This window comes from Dromiciops gliroides, chromosome 1, assembly GCF_019393635.1.
Source record: "Dromiciops gliroides isolate mDroGli1 chromosome 1, mDroGli1.pri, whole genome shotgun sequence".
NCBI lineage: Eukaryota > Metazoa > Chordata > Mammalia > Microbiotheria > Microbiotheriidae > Dromiciops > Dromiciops gliroides.
The window spans coordinates 525,036,163-525,050,768 of NC_057861.1; the positions used below are offsets into that span (position 1 = coordinate 525,036,163).

Genomic DNA, 14,606 nt, shown 5'->3' on the forward strand with positions numbered 1-14,606 from the left:
GCCGGGGCCGGGGCCAGGGCCACTTTCCTGGTAGAAGGAGGTGGTAACTTCCAAGGAAGGACAACTCTTCTGTGAGACTCGGGCCACTACAAGACATTCAAAGGGTCTTCAGGCTTCTCCCGATTTCTCAGCGCCACACCTTTCATTACATGGTTCTCTTTACCACAAAGTCCTCCCCCGAGCTCAAATGCCAGGCTTGACCAAAGTGCCTGTTACTAAGTCCCTTAGCATCCCTGGGCCTCAGTCCCTCTTCGGTAAAGTGAGGCTGGTGGCTGAACTAGGTAACCTTTCAACTCCTACCAGCTCCAAATAAGAAGCTGTGATCTGAGGGGTGGGGGAATCACAAAGGGACAAAATAACCATATGAAAAACTTTACTAACATTAGGGAGAAAAACAGTCTTCTGACTGAACACCCCTCTCCAGGTCCCCTCCTCCCAAGGGCAAGGTCCACTTTCCAGGGCTGGACGGACATGATGCTGGACGTTAAAACTAAAGCTCCTAACCCTTGCCTGGCTCCTCTTCCTCTTGCAACAGCAAGGCATCTAGTTCCTCCAGCCTCTGCTGCAGCAAAGGTCCCAGGTCAGGGGTAGGGGCTCGGCCTGGGGCAGGGCGAACTGCCCTGGAAGGCCTTCGGTGCCGAGGGAGACTGCAGTCTCGGAATTCCACTGCTCTCCGAAGCTTCCGAGAACTTGTAAAGACCAGGGTTCCATTCCGCTCTCGAGGCTCTTCAAAGATAGTCTCAAAGGACCTAGAACACCCAGGGGCAAGTTAGTGTGCTCTAGAATCACAACATCAGAACTGGAAGGGGCCTTTAAGAACCAACTAGTCAGGGGCAGCTAGGTGGCGAAATGGATAAGGCACTAGCCTTGGATTCAGGAGGACCTGAGTTCAAACCCAGCCTCAGACACTTACTAGCTGTGTGACCCTGGGCAAGTCACTTAAACCCCATTGCCCTGCAAACAACAACAAAAAAAGAACCAACTAGTCCAACTACCTCATTTTGCAGGTGAGAAAATGGAGCACCAGAGAGGCTAAATGACTTGCCTAAGACCATCCAGCTAATAAGTGGCAGAGGTAGGACTTGAATCCATAACTTTCCACAATGTTAGTTATCTCCTGCCTAGCCTTTTTGATACCTACTGATGCCCTCTCCATGTTGCTACAGTCCCATCATCTACGCCTTAAATGTTATACTCTTTCCCCAACCTTTCACCAATACCTCTACTCCACTCACCTTTTGGCTGTAGGGGACCGATAATTCTTGTTGGTGTAAATTTCCTCTAGGCTGAACTCCTTCTTATTCAACCTGTAGGTCAAAAGGGGCAGGAAGCAGAAAACCCACTCAACCTAACTCCTGACAGAATGACTAAATCCCTTCAATTAAGCTAGTTGAAAGATATTAACGTTTACAAATGATTTAAAAGATGGAATTCTTAAGTCATGGATCCATTAAAGTGACAAAGGTCAACAGTCATATTAATAGATTATTTCCTCTCCCTTGTCTTAAAAATCACCATTAAATATTTTTTTATTTTTGTTAATGAGGAGTTCCTTTTTTAAAAAAATGCTAACTCCCTTTGACAGGGTACACTGAAGAGCCAAACATAACTTCAGGGCCTCAGAAATAAAAAGAGGCCTAGTATAAAAGGGTTTTCCTGAAGTCCTAACAAGAAGATAAGTGAAAATTGTACTATTAGTTCTTCTCAGTGAGAACAGGCCACACCCTCAGCAGATAGTAAAATCATATAGTACTTCTATATAAGGGCAATGGGTGTGGAGTTGACAGAGCCTCTCACCTGATTGGCCGAGGCAGCCCCATTGGAGTGAGGTTGGGCTGAGTCCTGGATGGTGTCCTTCTGATCCGAAAGCAGGAGACCTTTCCCACAGCCTGGGAACAGGAAGAAGGGTGGGAATAGGTCATGAGGTCTGCCCAGGAACCTTAGTTCAGATCCCCCCATCCCCCCAAATGGTTCTACCTTGGTCTCAGAGTCTGACAGCACCATGTCCTCTGGCCGTTGTTGCTCCTCCCCTTGTGGGGAGCAAACCCTAGGAAAAAAAGAGCACAGTCAGGCACAGGAACCCATCATTTCTCTTAGATCTCTTTTCCCATATCTAACCCAAAACCCTACCCTTGATCCTGCCCCCAGGAAGGGGGAAGAAAATAAACAAGAATTTAGAGAAGAGAGAACAGTCAGGATACAGCAGTTAGATGGTGGGTTACCTGGATTCTGGCAGGTCCGAAAAAGAGGAGGAAGTGGAAGCAGGAGAGCAGGTGGTGACAATGTTTGGGGGAGCACCTGACCCTCCCAAGGGAAAAACCTCTTTTCGAAGGCAAGGACGGGAAGGTGGTGGGGCCCGAGCCAGCTCCCCGCCCCCAACCGTGTGCCTTCTGGGCCGAGGCCTATTTGGATGTGGAGGGAAGATGGACCATGCACATCCCCCTTCCCCAGGGGGCCCCAGGTCCGGGCAGGAGTGGCTTCGACCCAAAGGAGGCCTAGGGGCAGCAGGGAGGCCAGGGTCCTGGGCCCTCCACTGACGGATGGGGGGGCGAGGGCTTACAGGCCCCTCCCCCTCCTCTACCCGGACTCTCCCAGACTCAGGGGCTTCGGAGATGGCAATCTTCAGCTCCAGCTTCATGGGTGAGGCTGGGGATGTAGGGATTGTAGGTGGGGCCTGGGGGGTTTTGGTTGGGGTAAGGAAGATGTCAGCAAAGCTCTCCAGCTTAGAGCGGACAGAGCGGAAGAGTGGTGCCAGGCCCCAAGGGCTCAGGCGTGGCCGCAAGAGGCTGGAGGGTGGGGGAGATGGGGTCTCTGGCTCTGAGCCTGTATAGGAGAAAGAGAAAAGGAAGGTGATGGGTTCCTGACCAAGAGTCATCCCTCCAAACAGACCTACCCATTAAGGAAAGAAGTCCCAACTTAGAAAGCTAAACTCTAAGGTACCTTTAACTTCGTATCTTGACGTTTTCATTGAATACTCTTCTGTGTTTATAGAGACTATACTAATCCCCATCAAGAGCCAAGAGGTATATCCTATAAAACCCAATGCTACCTCCTTTCAACCCTTACCAACCCTCCAGAAGGACAGGCCAGAAGTTCAGTGCCCCACCTACCTGGCAAAATGCATTCAGAATGGTCCACAGGAGAGGCCTGTCGAAACACTGAGTCCAAGTCCATGGAGGAAGGCATTGATTGGTGAATAGCTGTCATATGATCAACTCTAGGGGAAAGAGAGGGGGCAGATGGTATTGGTTTTGGGTGGGGGGAGGAATAAAGTAATACTGGATGAAATCCCCAGTTCCACCAACTCATCCAATCAGAGCCTGTCTCTCTCCAGAGACTCCAACTCTTCCTAATTACAGACTTCAAAGGATCACCTTTAAAAAGGGGATGGGGATGAAAGTAAGAGAAAGAGAATCCCAGATGCTACCTTCCCCAATCTACCAAATTGGGGACATTAATAAGAGGTGTGAAGGGAAAAGGGAAGTCAGGAAGGGAACCCCACTTTAGGCTGTACCCACTTAGAAAGGAGATAAATGCTAAAAGCCACAGTAAGCCATTCCTATCCCCCTGTCACACTAGAACCAAACCATTCCCCCTGCTTAAAGCCAAGTTTCCAGGGCATTCTGCCACTGGGGTTGCCTCCCCAGAAAATGGTGCAGGTCAGTAGGAAAATGCCTGGCTGACTTCTGGGATAGTCCCAGCTGACCCAGGCCCCTCACCTGCATGCTGAGATCCCTGGGTCTTCAGTCTCATTGTTGAAGCCCTGGGGATAAGCGGAACAGAACTCACAGGGAGGGGAGCCACACAGGGAGCCCCCTTTGGCCTCCATTAACACTTACTCATTGCCTGCTACCTTCCTAGAACTTAAGGTTATTGACACCAATTCTCCCTTTTCCCTAACCTCCCCTCTTAAGACTGACTCCTGTTTCTTCATTCATGTTGTTTCTCCTGCCTGGAAAGTTCTCCATTGTTCATTCAGTTACTTAAATCTATTCATCCTCTAAGGCCAAGCTCAAGCCCCAACTCCTCCATGAAGCTTACCCCAAATACTCTAGTTCACATTGATCTCACCCTTTTCTGAGCTGCTATTAAATTTATAGGCAGGAACACACAATTTAGCAATTAAGCTGTTCTATTTTGTAGTATTAAAGTGTAATCAGCTGGAAGGCCCATTTCTTTTGTTTCTTCTATATTCCCCAGAACACCTGTCACAGGGTTGACCACAAAGAGCTCAAAACAGACTTGTTTGATTGAATAGCCTGGTGTCCCTGTCTTCTACTCTCCATTCCTTTCTTGGGATCCTCACCAGCCGCTCCTGGACCTTCACTGGAGACTGAGGATTCTTGATGTCCTCCAACATCACAAGCAGGGCTGGCTGGGAGGGCTTGTCTTGGTGTAAAGGGTTCTCCTCAGCCCCCCGCCTGGATGTTCCCAATTGTAGTGGCCGCCTCCTCTGAATTCCAATTCGCTTTGGAGCTCGAGTCAGTGGTTCCCGACACAAGGTAGGCCAGTCAGGAGGTCTAGAATGGAAGGGAAGGGAAAGAAGAGAGAAGAGGCAAGTAAATCTAAACTGATTTTCCCAACCTCCTTATATCCCACCTCCTTCAATGGCCCCACTCACCTTGACTGAGGGCTCCAGGAAGATTGGCCCAGGGGGGAGATAGAAGGCTGGGAGCGGCTGGATTCTAGTCTACTGCTCCGTCGTGGTGTAGTGGAGGACATTTCAGGGAGCATTTCTTGGGACTAGAAGAAAGTTAATGGGAAGAAAAGGAAGGTGTCAAAATGGAGTATAGCCAGGTTGACATCAAGTGCACTGAGGGAAATTAGCTGCCCAGATGCATTAAGGGAGACTGACTTTTGGTGGACACAAAAAGGGACTATTTTGTAGACATGAGTGAACAAGGAATGATGATACCAATTTCAGAGAGGCCAGCATGGAAGGAAAAATATAAGGATAAGCAAGAGGAGAATTTAAGAAAAAAAAGAAACAGACTAAGGGGAAACACATTTTTAGAATGTAGCCTGATAAGCTAACTCCTTGCATAGGTTGCAGAAACTTCCAGTACAGAGTAAAAACCCTAAATTATACCCAGCAGCACCCCTGGACACATCTCTGGCATTACTATATAGTTTCTGCAAATAAGATATCTCTAGAAATACTATGTACCAAGAAAACATGCTAAGTATTTTAGGCAATGGGGTTAAGTGACTTGTCCAGGGTCACACAGCTAGTAAGTGTCTAAGGCTAGATTTGAACTCAGGTCCTCCTGACTCTAGGACAGGTGTTCTATCCACTGAGCCACCTAGCTGGTCCTAACCATGTTAAGTATTGAAACCCATGGTGGGGGTGGGGCAGGACCTAGTCCCTTCCCTGTTAGGAAACTCACCATTCTGGTGGCAATGACATCCTCCAGCACCACAGTAAGGACTCTCTGAGAAGCCTTCTCCAGGGGTGATGCAGTCCCTGCCACCCTCTGGCTCAACCTGGGTTCTCCAAGCTGCTGCTGCAGCCTTGGCCGCTTCCGAGTTCTTGTTCCCCATGGTGCTCTGACCAGTGGTTCCCGGTTGAGGGAAGGCTGACTATGGGGGAGGAGGGCGGGGGGAGAAAAAAGGAAGGTGTGTGTGTATATATGACTCCCCAGGGGGGTGTTTGATTAGCTCCATTCATACACCCTTTGCCTGTTAAGAGTGATGATAGGTCAGGAAGGAAATAAATCCCACAATGCCCCCCCCCATACTACCCCCCCCCCAGGCTCCCACTACCCTACAGAGGGACTGAGGCTCTTCCCTGAGGAAGAAGGATGAAGAAGATCTAGAGGGAGGCCAGGGGCCACGCTCTCACCTGGAATCTTGGGGCAAGTCCATAGGGTTAGCGATAGCTTCAGGGAGTCCCTGAAGGGTCCCAGGTTTAACCCCTGGCTGCAGCCTGGGGTAGGGGGGAGGGGAGTAAGGGTCAGCCCATCTTCCAGGGCTGTCCCCAACATGGCACCCTCTTTGCTAGGCATAAAAGAATACCTTTAATCTTTACTGGAGAATCCCTTCACTCCCATAATACTGTTAATACCTTGAAGGAGTCCATTACAAATTACATCCCACTATCTAATTCCTCAGGAAATTCCCTAGAATTTTTTCCTCCCTTGGGAACCTTTAAAAGATTCACCTGTTTCCTCAAGCCCAATGAAAAATTCCTCTTTCACAACTTCTTGGACACTTACATGTATCTTTTTCTAGAGACTCAAAGATTCTCCCGATAGTTCTTCCTCTCTCCTATCGGGTCCTTGGGGGAGCCCGCCCAACCATCTCTCTTAGAACAACCCTCCTCTCCATCAAGTCCTTTACAAGTCTTTGTACCATAAAGTTGTGCCTCTGATCCTGCACCTTCTCCTAAGAGCCCTCAAAAGCTTCTTCCTTCATGGGGGTGGAAGGAGGATATTCTTTGAAATAGCTTCCCTCGGTGACTTTCCTCCTCTCCAGCGAATTGCAACTATTTTCCTCCCCTCAGACCGATCCAAGCGCTTTCACCCTCACAAGTTTGTCAAGTTCTTCCCACCAGGTCCCACTAGCGGACTTTCAGCCTTGCCAGATCCCTGCAGAATCAGTCCTTCAGCCTCAATCTCTAAATCAGAAACCCACGGGACGAGTAATCGCCCTCCTCTAACACCCAAACTTGGAGATCTTCTTTCCACCAGATGTTGCCAGAAATCCCCTACTACCGGGTTTCCCCAGTGATCTCCTTCCTAAGATCCCTCGGGATCCACTGTCAAATCGATCCCCGACCCATAAAATCCCGAGAACGTCCCGCCCACCCCTGATCAATAACCCACCGGGCTCTCTTCCCCGCGGGGGAGAGCATGGGTCGGCTTCCCTCCCTTCATCCCTCCCCGCCTTTCGCTTGCTCGCTCGCTCGCTCTCTTTCTCTTTCTCTCCCCGCCCCGTTTCCCTCCCCTTCGCCCATCCCTCCGCCGGCCGCTCACCGCCGCCTCCCGCTGATCCCGGTTCTCGGACTATTCCCACCTCCGGCTCCTTTAAAACCTGCCCTTCCTGACCCGGCCCAACCGCCGTACACCTTCTTCCCTGGGCCGACGGGCGCCGCCCAATCGCCGGGTACAGTCTTCCGGGGTGGTAAAAAAGGGCGTGAAGCCGCCGCTGCGGCCATCTTCTCTACGGGCAAGAAGCCAAAACCTTCGCCATCGTGCTTGAGGGCAAAGAGAAAAGTGCTAAGAGGGCCAGAGAGGCCGGAGTGGCGTCATCTTCTAAGAGAGCAATGAAGAGGAGCTGTTAAAAAAGCTTCCTCAGGAGTGGGGTTAAAGGTGACGAGGCTAGGGCAGAGCCAAATAGTCTAAGGGAATCTTCCGGTTCGGTTGCCCCCACGTCCCAACAGCCATTGAGTTAGCATCATTGAGCGGCTTCAACTCCCTGAGTCCTAGAGGAGCCCTACAAGAAGCTACTTCCGGTCCCTTCTGCTCTCTCCTCGCCGAAGAGGCGGGACTTCTTCCAACCCTCGGCTTCTGAGTCTGGGACACCCGAATGTGCCCGAAGGCAGAGCGGAGCTCAAGAGAGCGCAACTCTTGAAAGTGGGCGGGGCTCTGAATGGGCTGGGCTCTCTAACGGGCGGGGCCTCAGCTCAGGAGTGGAAGGTGTCCCAAGAAAGAGATCGCGCACGCGCTTGCTGGGGTGACTGGGCGTGGGCGCTGATCGTGTGTTGCCCGGGAGAGCGCGGGACGGCGGTGACTGAAGAGTCTCAAGTTCGTCCGCGAGCGAGGCCGGGGTCCAACGGGGGCGAGGGGCCCCGTGAGCTTCGCCGATGTGGCCGTGTACTTCTCCCCAGACGAGTGGGGACGGCTGCGCCCCGCGCAGAGGGCCCTCTACAGGGACGTCATGCGGGAGACCTAAGGCCACCTAGGCGCGCTGGGTGAGGGGCGCGGCCGCGCGGGGCTTGGGAGGTGGGAGGGTGGGAAGAGATCAGAAGGAGGCTGAGAGGCAGAACCTGGGCTCTGAGGCTCCGATGAATTGGGGGTGGGGGTGGGGAGCCAGGATTCGTTAGTTTAGAGCTTGGGTTCATCCTTTTTTGTGGATTCCTTCTCAAAAGAGTGTTTTTAAATGCATTATTGAAAGCAAAGAATTATAAAGGAAACTGATTATATTTATCAAACAAAAGTTGTCAAAAAATGTTTTTAGAACTACGAACCCCAGGTTAAGACCCTGTGATCAAAGAGATAGAAGGATGATTGGTCTCTTCTTGGTCAAGACCTTGGGAATGGAAGAGTATACCAGCCTGTAGTTCACTATATGAGAACCTTTCAACCTTAGGACTTGGAGGCTAAAACTATTAACTGGAGGTGGTACTTTCTTGTCTCCCCAAGGTTTCCAGTCTTTAAATCAGTTCTCACCTCCTGGTTGGAACCACAGTGGGAGGGCTGGGATCCAGATCTTCTAGAGCAAGACATGCAAGAATAACCTGGAGAGGTGAAGTATGAAAGAATGGTACAGGTCCCCAGGCTATCCACGAAGACCTGCTCCCTGGATCTGACCTATCTTGGAGATCCCTTGCCAGCCCTTTTCCTTCAGTTTCCTCCATCATGGTTGTATCTTTTGAGATTCACACTGCAACTTCTCTGCTAGTAAGTTTCTCTCCCCCAGACTTCAGGCTTATTAAATGACTGACTATAGCCCAGATTGTTACTGGTTTCCAGGGTACAAGCCTAGGTACCATTTGAGCTGAGCTTATACCTGCTAGCATCCCCTAGAAGGATTCAACTTTATAGTCATACATCTCCTCAAAATGTTCCTGTTGAATGCTCTAACCTGGATTTTGGTGACTTTTCTAAAAGTACCAATATAATTCAAATGTACCTTATCATAAAGAAGTAGAATACCAATTTTGTACAGATTCTGTTATGATCATAACTGACATTTCTTCTCATTTCTATTGCCCTAGTGTTTTCCAAGCACATGTATATAGATAGCATCTTTTGATTCTTAGAACAAACTTCTAAGGTTGTAGCACAAATGTATCCACTTTACAAATGAGGAACTTTAAACTTAGGTGAAACTCCATGCCCAAGGTCACATAACTAGTAACATGCCACATTTGTGCTCATGATGCCTAACTCTATGGCCAGCTCTCTCCTATGCCATAACTGTCCCTAGGGAACTATGTCAATACACATTACCAGAAGACTCACTCTGAAGAATTTTCAGGTCTTTGGGGCCATGTTTCAGTAAATTTGTTCCTCTTGTTCCTTCGTGTGTTGCTATTCTTTGAGTTGTTCCTCATACTGTGCCTGACTCTTTTAGCTAGATTAACTTGTTACTATTTCTAGATATCAGTTTCCACAAAATTACTTTCAAATCTTCAGATTCCCTTCATCTAGAATAGGGAAAGATACTAAAAGAACCTGAGCAATTTTCACTCCATGTGTTAAACTGTTTCCTTTAGAATTTTAGGTAACTGGCCTAGCATAAAGCTCAATTTACCAGGAGCCTGGGTTCAAAAAGTTGAATTGTCTTTGTGCGAAGAAGCAGCAGTCAGATGCATATTATAAGGCCTCAAAATCTTCCTACACAGAGATCTTGTGGGTTAAAGGCTTTAAAATAAGATTATCTGGCACTTTATCCTTAGTCACTAGACCTCCTATTCCCTCTCAACAAGACTCTGAATGACATTCTATCATTTGAAGACCCCTGTGTCAGTGAGGAGGAAAGTACTTTCCCCATTCTTATAAGAAGAACCCCTTCCCCCACACACATATACAACCTTTCTTTGGGGTGAGCACAGAACTATACAGTAAATAATCACATTCTTTGGATTCCCTGGAAATAGAACCCCATTCCAGCAAGGGGTAGGGGAAAGGGGAGGGAGGAGGCTTAAGCATCACTTTTTTTTTTTTGCAGGGCAATGAGGGTTAAGTGACTTGCCCATGGTCACACAGCTAGTAAGTGTCAAGTGTCTGAGGCTAGATTTGAACTCAGGTCCTTCTGAATCCAGAGCTGGTGCTTTAACCACTGTGCCACCTAGCTGCCTTAAGCATCACTTTTAATCATTATAGTGTAGATAAGGGAACACTTACTTAGTTCCCCTCCCAAGGGGCTGAGTTTCCAGAGGCCATTCCCATTGCCTTCAAGGGTAGGCAATTCCTTTGCTAGAAGAAGAACAGGCCATTTCAAAGAACTGACCAGCAGGGGCTAAAATTTGCTATTCCCAAGGATCCTAAGGAGATAACCTTTGAGGAACATGTATCCTGCCAGGGCTCTAAAATTATAACATTTCATCTGGCCTTTCTCACTAAGGCTTGGTCCTGCCATCTGCCCTGATTGTGGCACATCTGCCTAAGCCTTCAGTCCTAGCTAAGCACCACCAAAAATACAGGGGTAGGGGGCAGCTAGATGGCACAGTGGATAAAGCACCAGCCCTGGAGTCAGGAGGACCTGAGTTCAAATCTGGCTTCAGACACTTAACACTTACTAGCTGTGTGACCCTGGGCAAGTCACTTAACCCCAATTACCTCACTAAAAAAAAAAAAAAAGGAACTTCTAAAGTTTCAGCCTTGGGCTCTCAACCTTCTTTTAGCCAGAAACTTAACCATTCACCCAATCACAACACACAGGCCCCTGGCTGCCCAGAGTCCCTACAAGCTCCTAAGTCCCATGGCTGTGCTCTATGTGAAAGTGATGTTCCCAGTGTTCCCTACTGGCAGAGCATAACCGAACCCAAACTGGGGAGAAGCCATTCCACTGCTCTGTCTGTGACAAAAGGCTTTAGCAAGCCCTTCTCACTAAGCTAACACCAGAGTGCCTCCCCATCTTCATGCCCAAACAGAGGAAGCAAGGTGACTGTACCTGGTAAGAGGACCCTCTCTGAGGATGTACTGGGGGCAACCTGTGGCCCCCTGGGTATGCTACTTAATGGCTGTGTGCACTCATTTCCTTTTCCAAACTCAGGATCTGGGGACAGCTAGGTGACGCAATGGATAAAGCACCGGCCCTGGATTCAGAAGGACCTGAGTTCAAATCCGGCCTCAGACACTTGACACTTACTAGCTGTTTGACCTTGGGCAAGCCCCTGCCCCAGTTAGTCACCTCATTGCCCTGGAAAGGGGAGGGGGGTGATGGAAAAGGCCTCTTCTTTAAACTCAGGATCTTTGGGGAAGGGAGTATGTAGAAAGAAAGAATCTTGTGGGTATTTGTGAAGGGAGAGCAGGCTTCTAAGGATTATTTATGGGTGTGGGAAGAGGGTGATTAGTCCACTAGCATTGAGTTCTGGGAAAATATTAAAGCTTCCTGTTGACTTTAGGCTCAAAGCCCCATGAGAGTTCTCCTCCCTACAACATTTTCAGGCCCTTATCATCTGGTTAGAACAAGAGAAATAGGGCTGAAGCCTAGGTGCAGGACTTTCAGAGGGAGGGGAACGTTTTAAGCAGAGCACAAGCCATTGACTCCATACCACTTAGAGAGGATCCTGTGTCAGAGAGCCCTAGTTTGTGCCTCTGTATTTTGGAGGTGGATAAATTATCTCACCCCCAACCTATCCTTCCCACAGAAGAAACAGTCATTGTAGAGTGGAATATCTGAGTTCTGGAATCCTTGTTTCTCGACAGACGCCAGAAGCACAAACAGATGGAATTTGAGGGAAACCCTTTGAGAATTCAACTACTGCATCAAGGCCATTGATAAAACATCCACCGGGGTCCTGTGTTTGCTGAAGCCTTCTTCCAAGGCTAGCTTTGGTGAGATGAAACGCCAGCAGCAGGCTCACAAGAGAAAAAACAATCTCTCTGGCACCTTTAGCCACGGTTTCAGCAGCTTTTTTAAACTGCTCCGCCACCTCTCCATCTGTTCTGCAGAATATCCAGTTACCTGCAGGTGGTTGGGATGACATTTCCATGACAACCAGCAATGTTGCTTTGCCATCTCCTCAACCACAACAGAGAGCAGCCCCTGCCCCAGTTAGAGAAGCTATTCATCCAGAAGTCAGCTGTGGAAGCAAACCTGTGGACCCATTGTCCTGGTGTTGGGAGGCAGAAGGACTGCTCACCTAGGCAGAACCATGCCATCTGCTTCTATTCAAGGTTATTTAGATTTCTTTCTTGCCTTCCAACACTACCAGAGGTCTTCCAGGAGGAGGAGTGACCTACTTGGCCATGAATACTGAGGATTAAAGAAGCCCACATCCACAAAGATACTCAAGAGAATTTGAAGACAGAAAACCCTTATCTTTTGGTATCCTAAGAGACAATCAGTGAATGCCGGTGCCGATTCCAGAAGGCCAGGTGGGTGAGCACAACTGTATCCCTGCTCTTCCTCCTTTGTCTGCTTTCTATTCATCATGTATGATAACCTATCATACTCTTTTTTTGCTAAAAATTTAAGACCTATAAGTTCTTTTTTTTCCTTTTTTTTTTTTTTGCGGGGCAATGAGGGTTAAGTGACTTGCCCAGGGTCACACAGCTAGTAAGTGTCAAGTGTCTAAGGCCAGATTTGAACTCAGGCCCTCCTGAATCCAGGACCAGTACTTTATCCACTGTACCACGTAGCTGCCCCTAAGACCTATAAATTCTAAAGATGGGTCCTAGAGTCTCCTAGCTAAAAGAACGAGAGAAGGCTCCTGCTGGGTTTGAGATTAGGTCAGACTGAGGGAACCGAGTAGTGAGGATTTGGAAGGGGATCCTTCCCTAATCTTAAATTTCTTCACTCCTCTACAATCCCTCTTTCACCCCCTCTCCTCTCACTTTCTGGGGAGACACCCTCATTTGAATGGAAGGACAGGGACAAGAGGGGAGAGGATGCTGCTGCTGGAAGAAATGGGGTGGGGGGAGTTGGTAGGTTGATGCTGTCTGAGTGTTTGGGAGTCTAGACAAGGCTGTTAAGTCTCATCAAGGTCTGTGTCCCCATAGAAGTGAAGTCTGAGAGCACCCCTCAATGTCATGTCTGGCACATCACCAGGGAGCATCACTGCTGTCCCTAACGTGCCAAAGTCCTAGAGTCACCCACCGTGGAAAAGTCCTGTTCCACTTTGCACTATTCCTAGGACTGTGACAGGACCATCGAATACAGGCAGGGCTCAGAGTGGGTGGAGCTGGGACATGGGTCAGGGGCATCTTCGGGCATGGGCTCTCAGCTGGAAGGGAGGTGGCACAGGGGCCAGACTGAGGGAGATCAGCCCAAGCTTCACTGATGTGGCCTCATACTTCTCCCCAGAGGAGTGGGGTCTTCGGGCAGGGGGTGGATGGTACCTTAGGTGGAAAAAAGGCCTTTGCTGCTCCAGCCCTCCCAGCTGAGCCTTCCCATGTTCAGGGGATCCTCCTGCTTGTGTCCCAGGCCCCAAACTGTCTTTGACACAAAGCAGCCAAGGCTAACTCTTACCCATTTTCAACTTGGAAGTTAAACCCTTGTCTCTCAGCATCTTAGTTGAGATGGAAAATGAAGTTCTTAATACTTAGAGGTAGACCTTTAAGTTGTTTCATTTTTTCCATTAGATAAAGTATTAAGAACAATACTTCCTTACTTCAGGGATCTATCACTTCTTGGTGTAGAGATGAGTTTTCTCAAACCTTCAGGAACCCAGGATCCACCTCCATGACACATTCAGGCAGTGAAAGATGACATTCATGAAGTTTATTATTATTTTGTTTTTAGGGGGGGGCAGGGCAATGAGGGGTGAATGACTTGCCCAAGATCACACAGCTAGTAAGTGTCAAGTGTCTATTCTTTCGCCACTGTGCCACCTAGCCAGCCCCAAGTTTATTTATTTTTGGGGGGGTGAGGCAGTTGGGGTTAAGTGACTTGCCCAGGGTCACACAGCTAGTAAGTGTTAACTGTCTGAGGCTGGATTTGAACTCAGGTCCTCCTGACTCCAGGACTGGTGCTCTAGCCATTGCGCCACCTAGCTGCCCCTGCCCCCAAGTTTATTATTATTTTAATCCCTACTTTTCATTTGTATCAGGCTATTAAGGTTCACATTTTCCTCACACTAACTCTGAGAGTAAATGTTATCCCCATTTTATAGATGAGGAAATTGAAGTTCAGGCAAGTGAATTGTCCAGGGACACAACTGCAAATAAGAGCTGGAGCTAGAATCCAAACCTAAGTTTGCTGATGTCAATACCAGTACTTTCCCACGTACATTGTTGCTTCTCAGCATTATTTAGTTTAAAGGTGTTTTTCTTAAAGCTGACTAAAAAACCCAACTTGCCTGTGTCTCCTATACTCTGCCCAAAGAAATCCGCTGAGCTTTCTTCATTTTGGATATGTTCTGCATTAGATGAGCCTTTTCTAGACCTTTCCCTTAGCTATTCCTATTCTAATGCTTCTTGGTGAATTGAATCACCCTTTTTTAATTCTATGCTGGACAGCTCCTCCTTAGGAGGAGGTCCTATGTTAAATAAATCTGTCCAATCTATACATATGACTATACATTTCTACACTATCCCTCTCCCCATTCTCTCCCTTCTGTGTTCCTGTACTATGGTTCTCCATCCTTCTGTAGGAATTCAGCAGGGGTGGGGAGTTTGGGTAACAGCTTGTCACTGGTAGCCTACCCTAGGGGAGATAGGATAGAGCATCAGCACAACTCATTGAGATGTCAGAAGTAGGGATGAGTCTAAGTT

The 14,606-nt window shown here is 48.5% G+C and overlaps 2 protein-coding genes across 7 annotated transcripts in view; one reads left to right on the plus strand and one right to left on the minus strand.

Annotated features, from left to right (window-relative positions):
• Positions 1–356: 356 nt before the first annotated feature.
• PRR14 (proline rich 14) lies at positions 357–7,433 on the minus strand. Of its 6 annotated transcripts, none has more exons than XM_043979886.1 (12): positions 6,975–7,433; positions 5,843–5,926; positions 5,388–5,580; positions 4,622–4,743; positions 4,307–4,520; positions 3,720–3,763; positions 3,111–3,217; positions 2,223–2,823; positions 1,978–2,047; positions 1,798–1,889; positions 1,236–1,307; positions 357–749 (listed from the first exon to the last, which is right to left on the minus strand). In XM_043979886.1, exons 1-12 carry the CDS (start codon positions 7,154–7,156, stop codon positions 500–502), a joined length of 2,031 nt encoding a protein of 676 aa, XP_043835821.1. In that variant the 5' UTR covers positions 7,157–7,433; the 3' UTR covers positions 357–499. The 6 variants fall into 6 exon arrangements, with proteins under 6 accessions (XP_043835821.1, XP_043835822.1, XP_043835825.1 ...); XM_043979887.1 differs by lacking the exon at positions 5,843–5,926 and adding an exon at positions 6,352–6,408; XM_043979890.1 differs by having other exon boundaries at positions 5,843–6,587; positions 6,975–7,089.
• Positions 7,434–7,774: 341 nt separating this feature from the next.
• ZNF689 (zinc finger protein 689) overlaps positions 7,775–14,606 on the plus strand; it is a 55,010-nt gene continuing 48,178 nt past the window's right edge. Inside the window, exons 1-3 of the transcript XR_006354247.1 lie at positions 7,775–7,912; positions 8,364–8,621; positions 11,598–12,269. The gene's annotated coding sequence lies outside the window, so the exon portion shown is untranslated. The remainder of the gene's footprint in view (positions 7,913–8,363; positions 8,622–11,597; positions 12,270–14,606) is intronic.